Source organism: Pygocentrus nattereri, chromosome 4, assembly GCF_015220715.1.
Source record: "Pygocentrus nattereri isolate fPygNat1 chromosome 4, fPygNat1.pri, whole genome shotgun sequence".
In the NCBI taxonomy this organism is placed as follows: domain Eukaryota; kingdom Metazoa; phylum Chordata; class Actinopteri; order Characiformes; family Serrasalmidae; genus Pygocentrus; species Pygocentrus nattereri.
Genome location: NC_051214.1, coordinates 33,310,169 through 33,333,613, shown reverse-complemented (window position 1 = coordinate 33,333,613; position 23,445 = coordinate 33,310,169). Strand labels below are relative to the sequence as shown.

The 23,445-nt window shown below is 40.4% G+C and overlaps 1 protein-coding gene across 21 annotated transcripts in view; it reads left to right on the top strand.

Moving 5' to 3' along the window:
* Positions 1-22,325, top strand: part of mark3b (MAP/microtubule affinity-regulating kinase 3b) — a 49,895-nt gene extending 27,570 nt beyond the window's left edge. For 2 of the 21 annotated variants that reach the window (XM_017683878.2, XM_017683845.2), the window contains exons 5-19: positions 3,471-3,536; positions 3,701-3,771; positions 4,910-4,966; positions 6,600-6,836; positions 7,973-8,113; positions 8,929-9,028; positions 11,170-11,282; positions 12,115-12,262; positions 12,451-12,662; positions 12,880-12,983; positions 14,148-14,327; positions 15,286-15,552; positions 16,567-16,593; positions 18,838-18,882; positions 20,687-22,325. In XM_017683878.2, coding sequence (XP_017539367.1) covers positions 3,471-3,536; positions 3,701-3,771; positions 4,910-4,966; positions 6,600-6,836; positions 7,973-8,113; positions 8,929-9,028; positions 11,170-11,282; positions 12,115-12,262; positions 12,451-12,662; positions 12,880-12,983; positions 14,148-14,327; positions 15,286-15,552; positions 16,567-16,593; positions 18,838-18,882; positions 20,687-21,032 — 2,114 coding nt within the window. In that variant the 3' untranslated portion in view covers positions 21,033-22,325. The other 19 variants (XM_017683894.2, XM_017683852.2, XM_037537898.1 and 16 more) reach the window with 16 other exon arrangements.
* The last annotated feature ends 1,120 nt before the right edge of the window (positions 22,326-23,445 follow it).

Genomic DNA, 23,445 nt, shown 5'->3' with positions numbered 1-23,445 from the left:
TCAGTAATTGCAGAAATTGTAGAACTGTATTGGCTCTCTGAAATGGTGTGATTCAGGAAATACATTGTGCATGCTCTGTTGCATGGGTGCTTTTTAAGATAACCGTGCCAGTAACCACATGAGTAATGCTGTGTGGCACAACATTGAAGCTTTTAACATTGAAGCTGTCTTCTTTAGTCTTGCAGCTTTGTAGAAGGAACTTTGATTTAAAAATGTGATAAGTAGTTTACTGACCTGCCTGGGTTGCTGATTTACTGTTGTAGGGCCCATATCATGGAAAAACATATTTTGCTTTTTCAATTAAACATTTAAAACATAGTAATTTTTCATTTTCCCAAGTCTATGCAGTCTATATATTGTGGACTGCAAAACAGTTTGTCTTGAAAATCATTGTTTTTGATGTCAACAAGAACTTATGATAAATTGAGGTTGAACTGTTGGTACATAAATATAATCAAATATTACAAGCTGACATCGGGGAGCGAAAATAGGAGAAAAATGTAAGATATGGGCCTGTAACAGTATTAGATTAGACTTTGATGGAGCCATTCAACGTTCAAACTATTTACTCAATATTTCAAACTATTGTGCTTGTGTGTAAAATTTTGGTAAAATAACAGAATGAGAGAGAACTAATTTACTGTTAAATATTAATTTCATGTCAATAATCACAGTTTTTAAACTAGTTTTTTAAATGTCATGCTAATTATTTTTTAGATCCCACTCACCTAGTGCAGGGGTTATCATAGCCATGCTTGCTGTTGTTATTGTTGTTCATCCTGTGTGATCGCCTACTTGCTCTGTTCAAACACATGCCTTGAGCATCAGCTGCTCTGGCCTCTGGGACTCTCTGCTTTGGCATCTGTGAGGTTATTGTGCCTAGTCACATGCCACCTTTTTCCATTTCATGACCCACTTTTTTGTCTTTCTGTTGAAGGGGAAAAAAGCCTGGTAGGTAGGGATTTGGTGTTGTCACTCCTTCTGATCAGGAAGTGGCTCTCTGAGCAGGATCTCAAACACAGACTTCAGATTCGCGGTACAGTCGTAATGAGGTGGCACAGCAGGAACTGGCAGGAATGGCCCTCTTGAAGCTTACTGAGGTTTTCCAGTACCTGCTTGGGAAAAGATCATAGGAGACAAATAAGAAAGAATGTCACAAATCAAACTGGACTTCCCACACTAGTTGTTTCTAGGGCTGGGCGATGAAACAATAACATAATTATAATCATCGCAATATAACTTTTCCTCGATAGAGCGATAAGACGTTAGATACATTTTCGATATAATACACCATTCTCACACTTCCACATTCTAGCGACAGCCCTGGTGGCATTTTCTATAACTGAGATGAGTCTATAGATGAGTCTATAGCAATGGCTGAAACGTGGAGTTATACATTCCCTGTTTGAGTGGAGCAACCAGCGATCTGATCTGTGACCTAGTGTGAGTGACTAGAGCAGTGGTGTTGCTGTGCTGACTTAGAGTGAACTCATCACTTACTGTACATCCCAACATGTTTTGGCAGTGTTAAATAACAAACAATCACAATCTCCCTCAACTACAGCACTCAAAAAGTCATATTTTAGTATTTAGTGCATTACCAAGCAACAAAAGTGAAAGAAAGAAGTGAGTTCATGTGAGTTACAGCCCTGATTTAAACAAAAGTAATCTGAGGAAGGCTGTGAGGCATTGGAAAGTGTGAGAGTGCTATCTTTCCAGGCTAGCTGTTTTTAGCAGCTGGCAAACTTCAAGCAGCGCTCTGTCACTTGCACAAAATGGTGAATTGATGATACTGTAGATCAAACACGACACAGAAGCAGTGCTTTCAGTTTAAATGTAGCTAAAGGGAGGACTCTCTTTATCTGGTTGATATGTTGCGGTTCACCTCTCAAAGTACTACGATAGTATAGAGAAATCCAGTCGTTTGCTAGCTGGTGTTTGAATACGGTGATGTGCTCTGACATGGCTGTTAGGACTGATGGCACCAAGACTGTGATCCATACATGCCGAGCCAGCTAATACTTGGTGTTCGTACTAAGCTGACATTGTTGAGAAACAAAACAGTTTATCACTGTTGTTGGCCACTTGTTTAGTATTTGTAATGGGATAGCCGAGCACTTGTCACCAGACAGATAAAAATGTTTTCTTCATTAAATTATGAAATGTTCCACTGCTTTGTGAGTGTTTGTAATGTTCCGACCATAAATGATGGCTTAAAACAGCAATTACATTTACATTTACAGCATTTGGCTGACGCTCTTATCCAGAGCGACTTACAATTTGATTATATTTACACAGGTAGGCGGAGGTGCCGTTAGGAGTCTTGCCAAAGGACCCTTATTGGTATAGTGTAGGGTATTTGCCAAGGTGCGGATTGAACCCCAGTCTACAGCGTAGAAGGCAGAGGTGTTACCCGCTACACTAACCAACCACACAATTACCCACCCAGGAGAAAATAAATCAGCCTTCAAACTTGAAAGAATTAATGAATTGACATTTATCACAATATTTATTGATATCGAATGATATGAATTTTGTTTATTGTGATAACATTCTCTCTAGTTGTTTGTGACAAAGAGCTACCTGTGTGTGTCAAAAGAATTCTCTACACAGAACTTTATGATGCAGTATTACATTAGTTTAGTTGTCTCCACACTACTAATGATATACAACTGTCCCAGAAGCCACATCAGAGTACAGGGCGCCATAAGCATGATTTGGACAGAATTGCTTTTGCATGGGGACCTTGTTTAAAGTGATTGTTGTTTCTTAGTGATTTTAATTTAAATGCTCCAAGTCAGTTGTTTTTACTTACTGTGCACTCCCACATAAGATTTTCATGGCTATTATTTGCCATAAAACAAACTGTAAAAATAACCATAGGTAGTTGATGAATTAATTAATCAATCAGTGAGGTTATCTTGGCCTGATCGCAGCATCTGTACATATGACATGTTTTTTTTCCCCAGTCTGAAGGCAGTGTTTAAACCAAGTAGCCATTCTTACACATCATTTACTCTGAGATTTCTTATCTTAGCCAAATTGGTTACAAACGTCAGACTTCCTGTGTTTAAAAAGTGGCCTTAAATAAGGGTCAAATTCTAATATGTATAAAAGAAATATTGCTCAAGTCTTGATGACTGACTGCTACTGAAATGGCTTTTTTCAGCATCTACCACAATGTTATTGGTTTTGTGCATTCTGGGTTTAATTCAGTTCTCTTTTTCACTTCTCTACACAAGCTTTTGCAGGGGCAGTGATGTGCATGTTTCCACATAAAGCAAAACACTATCTGACATATCACTCATCTTGCCTGAAGCTTCAGAAACTTTACTACTCCTACAACACACATTAATTAGAACTGTCTAATGCTGGCATTAAGGATGATGGGTGCCTTGGAGCTTCAGTTCAAGCAAATCAAAATCTAAAATGATTATTAATATCTTTCTCTGTCCCTCTCAAACCTACAGTAAAGCTGTTTGAGGTCATAGAAACAGAGAAAACCCTTTATCTGGTGATGGAATATGCCAGTGGAGGTGAGTAGACATGTTGCATCATTACAAAATCCATTAGTAATGCATTCTTTTATCTGTTCCTCAAAGATATCTATGAATACAAATTGTTATTTTTAGATGCTCAGACATTAGAGTGTGCTATGTACAAGATCGCTGTGTAATGTGGTTTATAATTTTCTTGGCAGGGGAGGTGTTTGACTACCTCGTAGCGCATGGCCGAATGAAGGAGAAGGAGGCCAGGGCTAAATTTAGACAGGTATAGTACTGCAGTGGCCTGTACCGTGTAATACAGAAATCCTGATCATTTTCACTGGAACTATAGAGACTGTACATTTAGCCCATATTGGTGGGATACAGTGCTTAGTAGAGCCAGTACACTGCTGACACTGCAGTTAGCTCGATGTAATTCCCCTTAACTCTCCCACCACCATCATTACAGCCAGTAGGCCCATATGGTGGGCCAGGCAACATCTGCCCACCACTGGGACACAAACTCAGCCAGTCGTGTGTAGTCACAGAGCTGGGGTCTCCCTTGCCCCTCCCCCTCCTCATACTCTCTGTCTGACTCTCAGCCTGCTGGGCTGCTCTGCTGTAGCTGCTGTGGAGACAGCTTATTTGGGTCAGCGCTAGAGCGCTAGTCACACATTTCAGCATCACAGCATCACTTCCAGATCCTTCCAATGTCACACAAAGGGAAATCAAGAAATATGGCTTTGTGTCACAAATGTGTAATATTGGAACTTTAAGACCTTATTTTCAAGGGCTTTAGAAAAACAGTATGAATTTTCCAAACATATAGGAAGAAAGGTTTGAGTTTACAAAATTGAAAAAGAAATGTTTAGATAATTGAATACAAAAAGTGGTAGAAATATAAAGAATGATAAAGCTTTCTTGCATGGGTTTGTGCTGTTACTGTTGTGAATGCAGGAAGTGGAGTCAAGATGATATGCCAGAAACTGCTAGGCCATTACATTTGTTAATATTTTTGACTTTGGACTTTGGAAGTTTCAGAACATAAGTTTTTTTTTCCACTTTAAAATGTTCATATTTCCCTTCTTTGACAAAAATATATTTAAATAAAATTAAACAAATTATCAAAGAAAAAAGAAACCATCAAACTGATGAGATCCACTTCCTCACGGGAGCTAGCCGGGCGCAAGACCTTCTATGGTTCCATCCGGCTCACTCTAGGCCACGTAGCAGGTCTGACCATCCACATGCCTCATGCGCAATCAATGGGATTCTGGGAAAACGTGGCTGTAGCAGTCGATGTGGCTAATTGGCTTTCACACTTGACTCCACATCTAGGTTCTGTCATTCGATTTGTCTCTGTGCTGTCCACCTCGGGCTGCTAAACATGCTGCTGTTTTGCTCTTTCCCCATCTTTTTCCTAGATTGTATCAGCCGTACAGTACTGCCATCAAAAACACATTGTGCACAGAGACCTCAAGGTAAGATTAGGCCACTGTCACCTCAGCCTTCTCTTACAACATCATCTCTTGTCACAGTTGATTTGAAAGTATTATCTTCCTTACTGTCCACCCCTCACACACCCATCAGATTATATTAGCATGAGAACCAAATGTGATCAGTTTAATGTGTGGCAGGTTTTGTACTGTGTACACTGCAGAGCATGCAAAGGTAACTGCATGAAGTGACCAGAAGATCCTGTCTGATGCACTGAACTCTTTGCAGAGTTACTTTTTTCTAGTGTAGGATTAGGCTTACTGTGCTGCTTTGATACTTTTAATTTTTTTTTTTTAATGAATTTTCTATCAAAGCCCTTCTGTTATTAAGTCTTAAGTGTAATGCCTGGTTATAACTTGAATTACATGCGTGACTCCTGGGCACAGTGTTCATGTTTTTGTGATTAAAGGGGAATTCTACTGAATATTAAAACTCGCTGCATAATTAAATCAATAGTGGCTTGATGTGAAACGTTCTGTTCTAGAAAATCTTACTGAGTCAGAATTGTTCACAGTGGTGGTGATAGGAAAAAGATGTCCAAAGCATTAATACCTTAAATATATGAATTGGTTACAAACATGCTCCCTGATGACACTGTTTTATAACCGTTTCAATACGCTGTTTTGGCCTGAAATGTATTTTTATAAATCTATTCATAGCAGGGTGTTGTAAGAGAAATAGTACCCAAAGAATTCAGAAGGCAGGTGTAGGTTCACTGGTCAGTTTGGATAGTAATTAAAATGTGTACATGTGTGTGATAGACATAATGACACATGGTTCCTATCACCAGCATTGTAAAGGAAATCTGAGTCAGTATGTTTCATTGCACTTTCACACAAGACGTGCATTTCACAAAAGTCAACTCATGGTTTTACTTACATCATAACAACTGAATCATGCAGAAATATTTAAAAAATCAGTAGAATTCCACTTTAAGACCTTTAAGAGCTTCCTGTAGTTAATCGCTGTGTAATCACACTATGTAATGAATTGATGAGCTATTTGCTCTCCTGCTTCATAAGATCACGCAGTTGTATTTAGTGCTGGCTAAAGTTTTAGACATCCTGTAGCCTCTCCATACTAATACAGCTAATCTGCAAAACAACTTTTGACAGTGTAAAGAAGGTTGAATTTTTTTTGTAGTAGTATGTGCAGTAGCACAGTCCTCAGAGCAGATACTGAGATTGAAGGGGGAATTGACTGATGCCTATTGTCCATCTCTGTCTGAGTCTCTATATTCTGTTACACACAGTGTTTCCAGTGCAGTGTGTGCTAAATGATGCATGAGATGAGGGCTGCCTCACAGCCACATGTCTCAGGGACCAGGTGGAAGCACACATCTGCTTTCTCCTCTTTATTTGCTTCAGTTTCATACATGATGCTTACATTATGCTTTGCCTCCTCTCCCCTTCCTCCCTCTAAAGTTTTTGCTGAGAAGTATAGAGAGTAGGTTTTTGAGGCTCCACAAAGACACAAGATGCATGTTTTGCTAGATTGTCCACCTGTCAGTGTGAATTTCTAGCAGTTGGCTGAAATGTTTTGGCATTCACTGTGGTGTTCTTATATGTATAGGTACATTGTTGTAAGATGTGTTATTTTTCATTTTGTCATACTCAGGCAGAGAACCTGCTGCTAGATGCAGATATGAACATTAAGATAGCGGACTTTGGCTTCAGTAATGAGTTCACACTGGGCAACAAGTTGGACACGTTCTGTGGCAGTCCACCATACGCCGCCCCCGAGCTCTTCCAGGGTAAGAAGTATGACGGGCCCGAGGTGGATGTCTGGAGCCTGGGAGTCATCCTCTACACGCTAGTCAGCGGATCGCTGCCTTTTGACGGCCAGAATTTGAAGGTTAGCTTGCCCTTTTCCAAAAGGTTACCAATCTTAAGGTTTGGTTCTGCGAAGTAAGAGAGAACTATTAAAGTACATTTTTAGGTGTGGTTTCTGTACAACATTTATATCATTTCTGGACTGATGATAATAATAACAGCCTAGTGTAGCCAATGCCAGTACTAATAACAAAATTCTCTTGTTTTAAAACAAATCCACACTTTAATCCATATAGGAAACACCTTGAGCATGGGACCGTATAAAACTCCAAAGCTGGATAATTCATTAATTTTACATAGACGTGACATCATTCACATTGACCCTGTTCTGACTTGGAACAAAAGTGAGTGGTGGCAGAAAGCAGAAACAGCCATCGTCTTTTTCATGAACTGTTATTAGTGAACAGGAAGGTAATTAAGGTTTTTAAGCCAATTGAAACCACTTTGTACTGGAGCACAAAATGCTAAAATCAGCCTTGTTGGCTTTAACAGCTGGTGAAGTGTGAATAATTTACCTAGCATTCTGGAGAAGCAGGAAACTTATTTGGACTGCACCAAGAGTTAGAAGTGACATTCTCACCTGGACCAGCAGTCTTATAAGGTGTTACAAGTGACAGGGAGTCAGCATTGAACAGTGTTGAATGGCTTTTCCCTTTTTGAGTATTTTATCTGTCAAATGTATTGAATATTAACAAATATTTGTTGTACCCCTAAGTGGCCTCTAACACCACTGTTTTTGGCTATGATTGTCATTTTGTTTAGCAGGCCTGTCTAGCCAAACAAGTTCTCTGTTGCACCTATATGCATCTTCGGTTGATTTTTTTTTTTCCCCCCAAAACTACCATTAATTGAATGATTGATGATTTATCAGTTTACAATTAATTGGTTAATCATTTATGTTCCTAATGCTATGCAGGTGCACAAAAGTAATGGTTCATGTTTGTAATTATTGGCTCTGTTTCCAGTATCAGACTGATAATAATAAATACTTTTTCCGATTTATCTACAAAAATAATATGAGCTGCCACAATTTTTTGCACCCCTAACTTCAGTTTGTCTGTTGTTTGCCTAATGCCAGTGATACTGCTCTAGCTGCATATTGATTATCTTTCCAGAGATTGTATATTGATTGATTGTCAACCTCTGCCCCTTTTACAGGAGTTGCGGGAGCGAGTATTGAGGGGGAAATATCGTATCCCCTTCTACATGTCCACTGACTGCGAAAACCTCCTCAAGCGCTTCCTGGTTCTCAACCCAGCCAAGCGGGGCACACTTGAGGTGAGAGAAGACAACGAAAATGTAAATATGCTCAGATTTACTTTAAACCCCCGAAAACCACCTTTCCATGGCCTGTCATGCTGCCATGCCCTCCTCCACACTCCTCTCAAACCCATGCTTTTGCTCACATGATTAGTACAGTATGACACTGGTAGCCTGCTGATAAACATCTCAGTTCACGTAGTTTAGCACACACTGGCCCTGAATGAGAGCTCCTGCACCAAATGCAGTGGATAGTCAGAGTCAGAGAGGTCAGGGCAACTGCTGTTGTCCTGCAGGCTTAGTCACCTGACCATGCTGTAGTCTTAAGTGCAGATTCTTGCCAGCGAGCATGACGCCAAGTGGTTACACCACACTGCTCAGAACAAAACATCTCTTTAGCTCCTGAATAATAGAAGAGCCCCACTACGCCTTACAAAGAGTATCAAGCGAAGGGCTTACATGAGTGCTTTGTTACCCCTCTTTAGTAGAAGCACTTTACTGCTGCATTTCCTGTATTAGATTGTATTAAACTGTATTAAAACTGTAATAAATAACATTGAACATCACAAAAAACATGAGCAGCAGTGACATGGACTCATCTGTACTACATTTACTGAACTGGTTTATACTAAATATTGTAGCCTGTGCAAATTTCCTTTGAATTTCACACTTTTTTCCAAGTCATTGTAATAATGGTTTAAACGGTTCTCATGCATGAAACATCCCCTGTTCTAGTACGTCCTCTCCTATTTATCCTCTATTTTGTATTTCCTAAGTCACACTCAATATTCATATTGCTCAATTTTATACAAGCTGAAGAGAAACTGTCATGCAACTCTGTGTGTCCTCTTCAGCAAATCATGAAAGACCGGTGGATCAACGCTGGCTTTGAGGAGGATGAACTCAAGCCCTTTGTGGAACCAGAGCTTGACATCTCGGACCAGAAGAGAATAGGTATAGCACCAAACACGTGGTTTTTGAACCCTAAGCAGCCAGAGTAGCATATTAGATGCATAATCTGGGTGATAATATGGGTCTTTCCACTGTGAACTTCCACATAATTGTTTTGAGCAGAAAAGTGGAAGTCACATTGTCCCCGGGCTCATGGTTTCATCTATCAAAACTAGTTCTCTTTGTGTAGCTGAAAGGTTTCAGCATATTGACCATGAAATGCACTGTATTTTGGCTGAATTCATGAATGATTCAGCTGTTTCCTAATCCACTGACAAGGAGATGACTTAATACCAGTGCTTGGAGGCTCTGTGTGATCTTTAGTGAATAGATGTAATTAAAGCAAAACGTATTCAACTAATTCAATCTTTCTGCTCACTCATATGCTTTAGATAGTTGGGCAAAGAGATACTTTGGGGAGGTGTATTGAGGTTTGAGTCAGATTAGGGAGTGCTGTGTGAAGATACTTTGGGGGGGTGTATTGAGGTTTGAGTCAGATTAGGGAGTGCTGTGTGAAGATACTTTGGGGGGGTGTATTGAGGTTTGAGTCAGATTAGGGAGTGCTGTGTGAAGATACTTTGGGGGGGTGTATTGAGGTTTGAGTCAGATTAGGGAGTACTGTGTGAAGATACTTTGGGGGGGTGTATTGAGGTTTGAGTCAGATTAGGGAGTGCTGTGTGAAGATACTTTGGGGGGGTGTATTGAGGTTTGAGTCAGATTAGGGAGTACTGTGTGAAGATACTTTGGGGGGGTGTATTGAGGTTTGAGTCAGATTAGGGAGTACTGTGTGAAGATACTTTGGGGGGGTGTATTGAGGTTTGAGTCAGATTAGGGAGTGCTGTGTGAAGATACTTTGGGGGGGTGTATTGAGGTTTGAGTCAGATTAGGGAGTGCTGTGTGAAGGGTAAACCACAAATTTTTTTTGGCCTTACTGTGTTGCACAACCTCCTGTGAGATCCATCATTGAGGCACGTGTCTGTGTGTATGTGCATGTGGGGCTATATGTACTTTCCCTCAACCAGGACCAAAGCATTAGACTGGCATGCTTCCCTCAACGTGAGGCAGGCAGTGCTTAATGTGTCCCTGGGCTATAGTTCCATCTGAGTGATGCAAGGGTCGATGGTGCTTAGGTCAGGCAGACCCTGTACTTTCCACTGCTGCTCTGGGCAAACTGCCCTTCAAACCATTGATAGAATCAGAATCAGGTCTGTGTCCTAGGATTACTACTAGAGCTGGATCAACTTTGTGAATTGCAAAGTGAAGCTTAGGTCAGATGATTAGGACATGTATACTATCCAGAGAGAAGCAGAACATAGATTAAATTTTGAATATCACATACCATTTAAAGCCAGTCTCTGATTTGTGGTGCTAATTTTATGTTTGACTGAATCACTAAGCTGTAACTATTGACTCCCCAAATATAGTATTATGCAAAAGATTACCCTCTATTCATGTCATTTCCAGTCAAAACTGCCTTTGTCCTACATTTAGTGTAACATTACATAGAAGCCAACTAAATGTAATACCAAAATTTTCATCATGTCTGCTCTTTGCCTTTGGTACAGCACTCTTAGAAGCTGGTTGCATTTTCTGCCTCTCATAATCCAAGTAATCCCAAACATATTCAATGTTATTGAGGTCTGCGCTCTGGAATGGCCAGTCCATTGTTCTGAGAATACCAACAGCTTCTTTGTTTGATTTTCAAATTTAGCTACCTGTTCTGGCAGACCCATGGCATTGATCTGTCTTCTTACAATGGAAAGATGGACAGAAGCTCCTGTGGACTATTTCAGATATGATGCAAGAGTAGAGCTTGATTTTTCTTCTGTCTCTCAGATGAAAGCTTTCAGTACTGTTTACTTAATGGTCACAGTTTTTGTGGTCTGCCACAATTGTTGTTCCCATTTTCCATGAAGAACAAACAAGTGCTGAATGTCTGTTTTGATTAGAAATTAAACTAGTGAAGGGTGGTCTTTGACTTGTGAACAGAACTGTACAAAGCAATTTAAATGGTTTAATTCTACTGGTCCATGTCACTGATGGAGTCTGGATGGGCCTAATTAGGCTGTGCAACAGGGAATATTGGCACTTTGTTTCCGTGTGTGTACTCCTTATATCTAACACAAGCGTGTTGTGTTCTACAGACATAATGGTGGGAATGGGTTATTCTCGTGAGGAGATCCATGAGTCTCTTACCAGGATGAAGTATGATGAGATCACTGCCACTTACCTGCTACTGGGGAGGAAGCCCACAGAGGTGAGTCATTTCTAGGAGATTACAGTAATCAGAGCCTGGTATTCTATATGTGTGTATGGGTTTATTCTGTGTAGCTTGTTTTGGAACCTGGCTAAAGGAGATCAGTTTACTCTTTTAAGGTGTGTAATATACAACTTTAAATGGATTCATAATGGATTCATGGAAATATCATGTTTGAGGAGGTCTGTATTTTGAAATACCTTTGGTTGGATATGAGCTTTATCTCTGTATGTTTAGGTATACCTGAACAAGGCCTGGTGAGCTACATATGTGTAGGTGGTTGTATTGGTGAAGGATTTATTGATTAGAGACATCTCTCTCCTTCTGGACAAAGTTTGATTAAGCCTGTGTGCCTCCCTGTACAGTGATTTTTTTTTTTTTTTTTTAATTTTTTTATTTATTTATTTTTTAATATGGTACATTTTCATGGTATATCATGGATATTGACCTGCTGGCACACTTTAGTAAAATGTGTGGTGTTTTGTTATGAGTCATTTAGTTCTCATAATGTCCAGTAATTGACTCCCACTCTGTTAGTTGTGCTTTAGTAACTGACTGCTAGACACATGATTTACCACATGGGCAAAGTGTCTGACTTTTAAGGAACTGTGGTATAACCGCAATGTGGCATTTTTGTTATCTGTAACATTATTTTACCTAGCTTTAATGAATCATGTTTGTTTCAAGACATTTGAGCGTTTCTAAAATTGTAAATGTTTCAACAAACTTAGCCCTCTGACCCAAGAGGGAGTTTGTGCTCAAACATAAATACAAATGACCTGCATTATGAAAATATGAGAAGTAATTGTGTTCCTCTTTGGTGCCGTCTCAGCTGGAGGCCAGTGACTCCAGCTCTAGCAGTAACCTGTCTTTGGCCAAAGCCAGACCCAACAGCGAGCACAACAATGGCCAGTCACCATCTCACCTCAAAGTTCAGAGGAGCGTTTCGAACCAGAAACAGCGCCGTTACAGTGACCAAGGTGAGCTCTGTCTTCCTTCTCTTGCCAGCCCAACTGCTTTTGAACTGCATTCCTGCATTGTAATTATTTCAGACTGTATACTCTAAAGCAGCAAGTCCACAAAAATGTTGGCCAATTTTATTTTTTATTTGTTATTTTTCTTGATCTTTTGCTCTCTTTTCCTTATCTGTCTTCCTTTATGTGTACAGCTGGTCCAGCCGTTCCTTCAGCAGGCTACCCCAAAAGAAGCCAGACCACCACAGCTGATAATGAGCACAAAGAGGAGAGCAGTGTCCAGCCACGCAAGTCCAGCTCTTCTGGTAGTCGTGGCATGGCCCCGCCCAGCCCCTTGCTGGGCAATGCCAACAATCCCAACAAAGCTGACATTCCTGATCGCAAAAAGGGCTCTGCCGCTCCTGGGGTTAGTTCGTTTTTCAGAAACTGATAGGTTACGTTTCTGTACTGCAAAATGGTCTTTAATAAGGTAACTTTTGTTACCAGAGTATACTTTTGACTCCCTGATAGTGTCACTGAGTTACCAGCTCTTCTTCCCCCCTCTCTCTTTTTTTTTTCTCAGCTTATAAACACTTGTAATATTTACATTGCCTCTGGATTTACAAGCTGTTCTTCTTCTGCAGAGTAACTCTGTGTCCGGGGGGATGACAAGGAGAAATACATATGTCTGTAGTGAACGTAATGCTGGGGACCGCCACTCTGTAATACAGAATGGTAAAGAAAACAGGTGAGTTCACACCCTCAGGTGAAAAATCAGAACCCATTGTGAGTGACCAAAAACAGCAGAAAATGAATATCACTCACAAGTTGCATGAGATGGCAAAGAAAGAAGGGAGCCATTTCTTCTATTTTGTCCGACAACACTCACATACGCAAGGTTTTTTTTTTTTTATTTATTTATTTTTTATTTACATCTCTTTGAAGGATTTTTAGAAATTCTGCCTCTAGGAGCTCAATATGCCTCCACACCAAATTGAACTGGAGACTTGGAGATGGCGCTTCAGTTCAAGACTTGCTCTGAGCGTTCTCTAAGCCGAGGTGACTCTTTCCTAGCTTTCAGTTGAACTTCCATTTCATACAGCTTTCAGTAGGCCTGGGCTTGATCAAACTTGGCTGGAAAATACCCAGTGGTGTGATTTTTATTTCTAATATTGCTGTTAAATTTATTCACAGTTCAAGTGTATGCACAATTAATAGCTTTGTAATTCCTTGGTACAATTTTCCACATACAAATCAAGCTCTAGCAGTCTAAAGACACCTTAACGATAGATCAAATTGATTAATTTATGCTTAATCAATGCTTAGAGAAACAGCTCAAAACACTAGTTCAGAACTTTGATAATAGGAAACATTGAAAAGGCCTTTGCTGTTTCTTCAGCTGTATTTTTATGTAATTCTTGAAATCGCATGTAGTCCTTACAGTTTTCTTTTAATAGTCTGGTTTGGTCCTGTGCTGAAAGTGGTGTTGTAAATAAATTTTTCAAGACAGTCGAATACCATGTATCCATGTATAAATCAGTTGAATCCATTGCTTTATAATATTAAATCCCTGTTGTGCTCCAGGCCTTAAACTGAACATGGATAAAAGCTTTGAAGCTGCAGTCATGGTGCGTGCACATGGCTTGCTAACTATCTCTAGTGATATGTGAGCATTGGCCGCCCTGCTCTTCCACCACTCGAAACTGTCCTGCTCTGCTGCTGCTTTCAAAAATTCAGGTCTTGCCAAAATGGAAAGGATCCAGTACGGACAGCCCATAGCACTTTCTCTCTATCTGCCTTGCTCTTGTTCTATTCATTTCTGTGTTACTGTTTTTGTTTTGCTTTGTTAAAATGGAGTTTCTCTGCTCATGTCACTGCTGATTTCACCGGCCTGTTCACATCCATTGGCCAGCCTGAGTGAGATGTCAGCTTGTGCCGCCACGAGTCCATCAACGTATGCCGCCGCTCTCACCGCATCAGCCGCCTCAGTCCGCCTACGGCACCAGAGGGCCACTGCATTTTCCGCTTCGGGGCACACCTGTCGCTCCACATTGCCCCCTAGTGACTGCCCTGCCGAACTCTTCAGGCCCAAGTAAAAACGACCCCTGCGTCTGTCTCTAGTTTTACATTGCCCCTCCGTTAACTGCCCACCCCCCACTCCCTCTTAACACCCTCTGACCTCTCTACTGTCTGCGTCTATGAATCTATAATGGCCTTTCAAAACCTACTCACTGTATGGAGCTCCTCCTACTTCATTACCCACAAGAGTCTCAATTAATCCATGACGGCCTGTATGAGAAGATCCTTCTTTGTTCTTTCCACTCAAATCGTCTGCACTAACTTCCCATGTGTTTCTAAACCCACTACTTGCACCTGTAATGGGTATAAACTTCACTAATATAGAGCACACAATTAAGACGATTAATCTTAGTGATAAGTTCTATTATTTGTAATATAGATATCTACGTAGCTATTATAAATTTCATCTAATAGAGATTAATAAATCTCTCTGACAGTGTGTTAAATTACCTAAATACACAGAAATGTCAGTGAGATGTTATTTGTGGAAAAATGCATCTCTGGTCCAGGTAAGATCTCTTGTGTGTAAGAATGAATGTGTAATGAAATGATAATCGAGTCAAGGGTAACCCACGGTTTCACCAAACTGATGAAAAAGTGAGCGGCATGAATACAAATTGAGGCTGAAGTGGCTTAGAGGATTTATATCCTCCTGGTTCCATGAGTAATTTTTGCACAAGAAAGATCAAAGTGAGTCTGTCCTTATCTCTGGCCCAGTGGCTTACAGGAAAGGTAGCATGCCAAGGGTTTGGATTCTGGGAACTGGCAGTAATTGGTTTTCATTAAATTCATTTCATGTCCTGTTTTAATTTAACTCTCTTCTATATTGACTTCTGTATTTGTTTTTGAAATATGGTAAAAAAAATATTAATTAAAAAGGACATTGAAGGATGGGTTTCTTTGATGCCAGTTTACAGTACAATCATAACAAACGATCTCTGTACTTATGTTTCTAAAATTCTCTTTCTCAGTACGACCACAGCCCCTAGCCAGCGAAACCCTGGTGCCTCCACACATAGTATCAGCAGTGCCACACCACCAGACCGTCTGCGTTTCCCACGAGGCACAGCAAGTCGTAGCACCTTCCATGGAGGCCAGCTGAGGGAACGACGTACAGCCACATATAACGGACCACCCGCTTCCCCCACACTCTCTCACGATGCAACACCTCTCTCCCAGTCACGCAGCAGAGGCTCAACCAACCTCTTCACCAAGCTCACCTCCAAACTCACACGCAGGTAAGCACAATACACATGCACTACAGGAGGAACACACATCTCAAAGCTAAATCCGAATTTCTGATTTCAACTGAGAATACTGTTCAAAAATAGTAGTTAAAATGTCACCTCTTTTTTTTTTTTTTTTAAACCCATTAGTCAAAATTCTTTGTTTTAAGAAGGAAATAGTATTCTAAATCTATCTATCTAAATGCAGAATTCACCAAGAGTAGATGGTGGGCTCTACAATATAGTCAAAACTATGGCTGCATGATTAATTCAACTTGATATGACTTTCTGTGATAAACACATCGTAAAGGGCTGTAATAATAGAATGGATCAAATTACATTCCACTGAGATAATGACTTTATTTGGGGGGGGTATAGCTTTGGGAGTCATGCCAATACTAGAGTACAATAGAGTAGTGTACCTGTCTGAGTGGGAACTCAACCCCTGTCCTACCTCCTGCTTACAAAACAAACCCATGTGCACAGCTGAACAACTGTGTTGTAATGTGTAAAAGCACTTTGAAGAGATTGACTAATTTTAGTCCCAAGGCAGTTGTGGAAAACACAGCAAACCCACCTGACCATAAGGAAATTACTGGTTTAATTACATAGAAAAAGAAAAGATACAGCCTGTATTTGCTGCAGCCCCAGTCAGAATTGTACAGAACTGGTATATTTTAATAACGGTTCATCACTCCTCATTGTCATTGCAATATCCAACACCTATATCAATTTATTGATATACTTTTGTGTCCTTATCATGCAGCCCTAGTGAAAACCAGCAGAAGAAACATGTTCTCATCTGTCAGTGTAGTTTCATTTCTTTCATTCATCCAGTGCTCCCTTTATACAAGCTCATGCTGAACACAAACCATAGTTAGTCTTCATGGATGACATGTCTCCAGCACTTTGGTTAATACACACAGAAAAACAAGCTATTTTACAGCTTTTGTATTTCTGGTACTGTCTTCCCTTTGGAATCTAGATTTTGATTGACGCCTCTTGCGTTGTCTGTCTGTTTTGTAGAAACATGTCGTTCAGATTTACCAAAAGGTAGGACCATTAATTCGGTTTTGTGTGCAGTTAACCGACCAGTTTGACCACGATTTGAATATTTGAGTTTAACTCTTAACCAAGTGTGGCAGAGAGCTGAATTAATTGCCTGATACTCACTCCTTGTCCCCCCGTGCCTTAATCGGAGTGTGTTTGAGCATGCTTGAAATCTCTGCCATCCTTTTATGAGCAGAAGCCGACTGAGCAGAAACTCATCACTAATCACATATGCATGCCTCTCCACAGGATGAAAATGTGCCTATGTACACTTCTCATTTTGTTCTTTTAATTATGGTTTGCTTCTTTTTCAATGAGGATGTGTTTCACATTTATGAACTGACTTTAATTTCAGATTTTTTACATTTTTTTTCTGGCATGAGATCTGATCTTGTGGGATCAGATAAAAATACTGTGTGTTGTGACATTTTAGTAGTTAAAAATATTCACTGGAAAAAACCTGTATCTTCATTACAGTTGTGTGTTACACATTTTAGTGTGCTGTTTCACTTTTGAATTACCTCTTCACTGTAGGTGGGCAATGAACTTCAGACTTCAGTATTATTTCTTCATACTGAGATAACATACTGTTGGTTGTGTAATTCAGGCCACCCTACTGGGCGCTAAATTTGGCCGCTGACAGATGTGGCGATTGAGAGGTGGTTCATTACAAGATTTCAGGAGTTCAGGTACTTGGGTGCTCGTTTTGACGATACCCTCCTCTCGTTCTGGCCCTGCTCCGATGTCCCAGTATCCTGTCCTACTTGTAGAGTTTGCCCCAAATCTTCTGACCTGCCCTTGTCAGCTCTCCCCAAATCTGTCCAGGCGGAGTGTTCCTAAACAAGGCCTTGCAGCCTCACTGTAAAAGGGCTTGGACTCTACAGTTTTTTTTTTTTTTTTTTTTGTTGTTTTTTTTTTCCTTCCCCCCTAGGTTGCTGAATTCACACATTAAGCCACAGCAAATCCCCAAAGAAGGTCTTAGCATTGTAAAGCAGGTTTTTTTCTTTTTTTCTTTTCTCAGTAAGTCTTTCAGGTGGAGTATGTCTTTCGCTCGTCTCCCGCATCCTCCATTATACACCGTCTGTTTTTGATTGACACCATCACTGCTCTCCAATTTACCATAACAGAATGAAGATCACTACTGTGGCCAAGAGCATTGCTCATATCTTGTACATAGCTTTTTTGGAGATTTAGGATTTTTGAAATGCTTATTGCTTCAACTAAAGTAAGACATTTAAGAGTGGACAGAGGAGCAGTCTTTTTTTTTTTTCTTCATCCAGAAGAGCTTCACTAGTTCACTGCCATTTGAGCTGTGACCAGTGCTGGGGTTTCTCCCCATGTACATGAACTGATATAGAATTTCTTGGCCAATAATGATACTTAACATCTTGTTGTGGGTGATACTGATACAAGTAAAAGCTAGTAGTTTTTTGAACGTGGAGCACCAGCATGAAACATTCCAAAAATAGTTGTCGGCCACTTGGGTCACTTGCTGTCATTAGTTCTTTTTGACAGGTCTGTTACTGGTAATAAAGTTGTGGCGGTTACTAGTGGTTCTCATTGGTTTTTTGGTGCAGCCCTTAAGTCAGTCCAGCCCAATGTCCACCACTCCATCTGCATGACCTCTCTCCATCTCCACTCAAGCTTTTATTTCTTACAGTATTACTGCATTTTCATTGTAAAAAAGAAAAATCCATTTTTTTTCACTGTCATTAATGCAAAGGTACCTGCCTGTATCTGAATATAGATATCTGTGTGGGCTAGATTTCATGTGTTTCATGTGGATTTATGTCCTTAATTAGTCAAAAGCTTTAAAGCAAATGAGCTCTTTGTCCTTTAAGCACACATTGCAAAATTTCTTCCTGTGATTCTGCTGTTTTTCTTCTGTTTTCTCTGTGAAAGCCAGAAGGAGGGAGTGCCAGATGGAGCAACTGGCACTGCATGTGATCTGTTTAGAACAGGAAGTTGAATCATAGGCTACAGGAAAAGCAGACGAAGAATCCCCTTTGCTTGTTTTTATCACTTTCTGCTCATCTGAGTGCATGTCCAATATCCTCTCCCTCACGCACAGGAAATTGAACATGGAGATGCTCGCTGGCTCTCTCCATTCTTAAGCAATAAATACGCTCCCTCCTTTTCTTCTAGGGTTTTCCCTTTTTTTCACTCCTGAATGCCACAAGGCCTTTCCCTTCTTTTGTATGTGTCTTTACCTCTGACCTTTGTTCTTCTTTTGCCCTGGTTTTAAAGAGTTCCGGCAGAGTTTGAGAGAAATGGGAGATGTGAGGGCTCAAGGTGAGACAGGACATCCAATTTAGCCTTCATGCAGTGTTCCTCATCCACTCTCTCACTGCCCCCCCCCCCAACCCCACCCCCCTACCCCCATCCATTGCCTCCGCAGAGCTGGAGCACTCCTCCAGGGGGTAGCACGGTTTCCACCTGGTGTGATTTTTTTTTTTATGAACCTTAGATTTAGACTGCCATTTTTCTACCAGTACACAAGTATAAAATCATCTATGTAGTGCAGTGCTTTGCAGCCCTGGTCCTGGAGTATTGTGTCTAAATTTAGTGTTTTCTGTTCAAACAAACTTCAATTAAGAAAGGGCTTGTTAATCAGGTGACAAATCTGTTAAAGCAAGGAACATACCAAAATATGCAGGACAGGGGTATTTCAAGACCATAATTGGGAGCCACTAATACTGTACTCAAAACAGGGGTGCCCAAAAGACACGAAAAGATGACAGTATATAAGTGTAGGTAGGTTTCAAATCCATGTTCCAAATAATATGTTCTATAGCATTCTACTATGTTTGCACTAAAATACTTCATAAACAGAAACATACAAGGCAAAATAAGAGTTTAGGTTATATAGAGTGTAAAAATAAGCTTCTTGTCTCACTAGTTGAGGGGGGTTGGGTCTGGTGGGCCAACACTTTAGACAACCCTTGTCTAAAACAATGCAGTGACTGAAACTGAAGCACTTGTGGACATGTTGGTTCATGTCTGAAATGGGACAGTCCAGCTCTATTCTTTCTGTGCTTCCACCTTGTGGACAGAACGTGCGTTTGCAGTTTAAAGCACAGTCTTGATTATTAGTGTCTATTTTATTGGTTGGCTTTTTAAACTGACATTTGTTTTGGGGGTAGACAGATGCTTTTGTTTAATAGGTCTATAGAGCCCCAAATGCAATCTCCAGCTCTGCCTTGGGGAGTGACCGTAATATCCTGTTGTGTTATGGATATTTTTTCCTTGCTAAAGTAAATTATTTGCCCTTGTGAATTGCCTTTCGTGTCATTCTTCTGTGTTTGCATGCAGAGCCCATGTCTGCATGGTGAAGTATTCCTGCATGATGTGCTCCCATGCATGGATGTGTGGATGGATATGTTGTTTTAAGAAGAACATTGCAGAACATACAGCGCTAGTATCACTGCTTGAATCTAGGCCATGCTCTGTTAATCGGTGATAATTACACAACTTAATATTCATTTCTGAGTCCTAATCATTTCTGTTATCGTCTTTCATTTCTGCACTGTGTACACATGGAGTTGCCAGTTTATAAGGTAGACTTAATTTGTACCTGCATACATTGGCTATTTTATAAGGTGCACCTACCATATAGATTCACTTTGCTGCCACACTGTACCCTGTGCATAAACAGAAAGGAACCACCATTGACCACAACTGACCAGACAGGAGCTTACAACACTGGAGTTTGAAAAATGTAACATTATAGACTAAACAGGACTCTTGAAATGCAGCACGACCTGACAGACCAGCACAATGGTCGCATCAAATAATCAGTACCTAAACCTTTCACTTATAGCTCCACTCCTGTTTGAGAACTGAAAAAATCCACAGGTGTTTCTGTCCATCCTTCCACTGTGAGAAGACCACTCAAATGCAACAAACTTTGGAAGTTATTAAATACAAGAAGGATAGTCTCTTCCTTTGGCACAGTACTGTATACTAGTTGTACCTGATAAAATAGCCAGTGATTGTAGGTGTAAATATAGGTGTACCAAAAAAAAAAATCCTGGCAAATCAAGTGTGTACACACGCTCATTTTCCTAGATTAAAACTTGTCCTCTCTCTTTTACAGTCGTAACGTGTCTGGCGATCAGAAGGAGGATCATAAAGACACAAAACCACGCTCGCTGCGCTTCACCTGGAGCATGAAGACCACATCAGCCATGGAGCCCACCGACATGATGCGCGAGATCCGCAAGGTGCTGGACGCCAATAACTGCGATTATGAGCAACGCGAGCGCTTCCTGCTTCTCTGTGTCCATGGCGATGGCCATGCCGAGAGCCTGGTCCAGTGGGAGATGGAGGTTTGCAAGCTGCCCCGCCTCTCGCTCAACGGCGTGCGCTTCAAGCGGATATCGGGAACATCCATCGCATTTAAGAACATCGCTTCAAAAATCGCCAACGAGTTAAAGCTGTAAAAGGAAAAAATATATCTGGATTCAAAATGTGAAAAATGTGGCAAAAAGGACTAAGGCACACAAAACTACTATAATCAAGTTGTACATTATTTTCTTTCCTTTTTTGTGGAACAAAGTAGCAGATTCAAGGATTATTCTCCTCAAACACTTACAAAAGTATGTAATAAAAATAATGTATAGAATCATGCCTTAGGCAATAATTTCCTGCATTGAAGCATTATTATATTATTATTATTATCATCATCATCATCGGTGCGACTGGTGGTCTGAAGCTGTATGAAAACAAGTGGTTTTCATGTTGGTTTTGATTTATTTTTATTTATGCACTACTGCATTAGATGCCCTGTAGGCCAATAGTGTAAAGCTTAAGCTTATGTTTAAGCTTGACTTAAAACACAGGGATTCCAGAAAGTTACAGTATTTCTCATTGGTAGTGTCCTCTCCCAGTTGTCTTGGTCTCTCTTTGATGCCAAGCGAAATGGCCACAACATATTGTGTTGTGTTTTTAGATAGGAATATTATTTGCACCCCCTCACACGCTGCTGTTAGCAGTAGATTCACGGTTTCCCCTCATGTCCTTCACCCACCTATATAAACAAAGCAGGAAATGACTAGGACCTGTTGTGTTGTACTCTTCTCTGTTGTACATGCCTAATAATGGACAGGACCTGGTTGGCTTTACCACTGGTGCCATGGAAACGGCTCGCAGACGAAGCTCTGCGATCACACAAATGGGAGCAGTCAGCCAACACACTTCAGCTAAACCTCACGGCTTCTCACAGGGGCTGTTGCAATGGATTGTGGGACTTTGTCTAATGATTTTGTGATAATTAAAAGAAAAAAGAAAAGACTTGCTGAGATCGGGAAGATTTTCCTTCCTGGTCCTTTTGAATATTTAGTTTATTTCCTTATGAAGTTTTTTGTTTTGTTTGTTGGTTCTTGTTTTTTGTAACAGATATCAGATGTTGCTGAAAGGTCGTTTGTACTCTGATGAGGCTGAGACGTCCCACAGCAGAGTCAGATTGCCAAGTCATTCTGGGACAAACTTCAAAAGTTTAAGTTGTCATTTTCAGGCCTCAGTGTTCACTCCCATCCCTAAGAAACAATGGCACTGTTTTTGTTTTGTTTTTGAATTGTAAATAATGTACCTTAGTTTTGCAACAGCTACATATTGATATACTTCCTGTTTTTCTTTTCTAAATCTGGCTGTGAGTCAGAAACTATGGAAATTAATGTACTCATCACAGGATAAGGTTAATCAGTGTCTCCATTAAAACATGCTAAAACTCCTCATCTGCTGTGTGTCTCTCTTTAGACAAGTGCTGCCAAACGGCTTTTCTGGAAGATCAAATCATTTAAAGGAGATTTCTTTCAATTTTCCAAAATGTCTGCAAGATTAGATGGTTAAAACATGAAGTCACCCGGGGTGGTTTGGTGTGAAATCCTCCGTTGAAGAGAAACTTACTGATTAAAAATCGTTTACGGTTGTGGGGATAGGAACCAGACGTCCAAATAGAAGTTTAAAGCCTCTTAAAAGGTACCTCACTGAAAGATGTTACATAACACAGTATATACTGCAAGGTGCCTTAGACATTGCTATAGATTGGCCAAACACCCCCCCCCCCCCTCCCTTTTTTTTTTTTTGCATGGAGGGGTACATGCAAGGCATTATGAGGCAAAATGGTCCCCAAATAAAACTTCATTTTCCAGATTTACCACTATTTTACCATTATCAAAATTACATATAATACTCAGAAGACACTTGTAGGTTCACTTAAAGGAAATCAGAGTTACTAGGTTTCTCCATAATGAACCATTTCACATCAAACCACTCTGAGTGACTTTTTATAAACTTAGTAATTGAATTATGCAGAAATTTTGAAAAATCTGGAATTCCCCTTTAATCGAGAGGACCGTAAACAGCACTGTTGCCCTCTACCAATGTATTTTATGATACTGTGTTTTAAACTATGTAAGCCCAGCCGTGAGTATGTAGAAGGGTCAGAAAACAAATGACCCCGACAACGTATTTAAATAGTGCAAGTTTCTTTTATGTCTAAGACTTCATAGCTTGGCACAGTTTAGTGCTTTGCTCTCTCACACCTGCGTCAGCTCCATAATTAATTGAACAATGCACACAGGTGTGCTGGGATTGGTTTGAGAATGCTGAAGTACACTCTGCATTTGTACTGTTGGTCTGTGGCCACAAGGTGTAGCTGTTCAGCAGTATTTTACACTGTCAGCCACTGCATTGCAAGCTCTGCAGCATTAGCACTGCCTGTTCAGACGCAGGCAGACTGTAGCGCACATCTAGAGGACAGAACATGACAGGTTAACAACAAACAGAACAGACGTGGCTGATTTTGGTTTTCTTAGGGGCTCAAGTCCTACATTTGTCATATATTGTATTGTT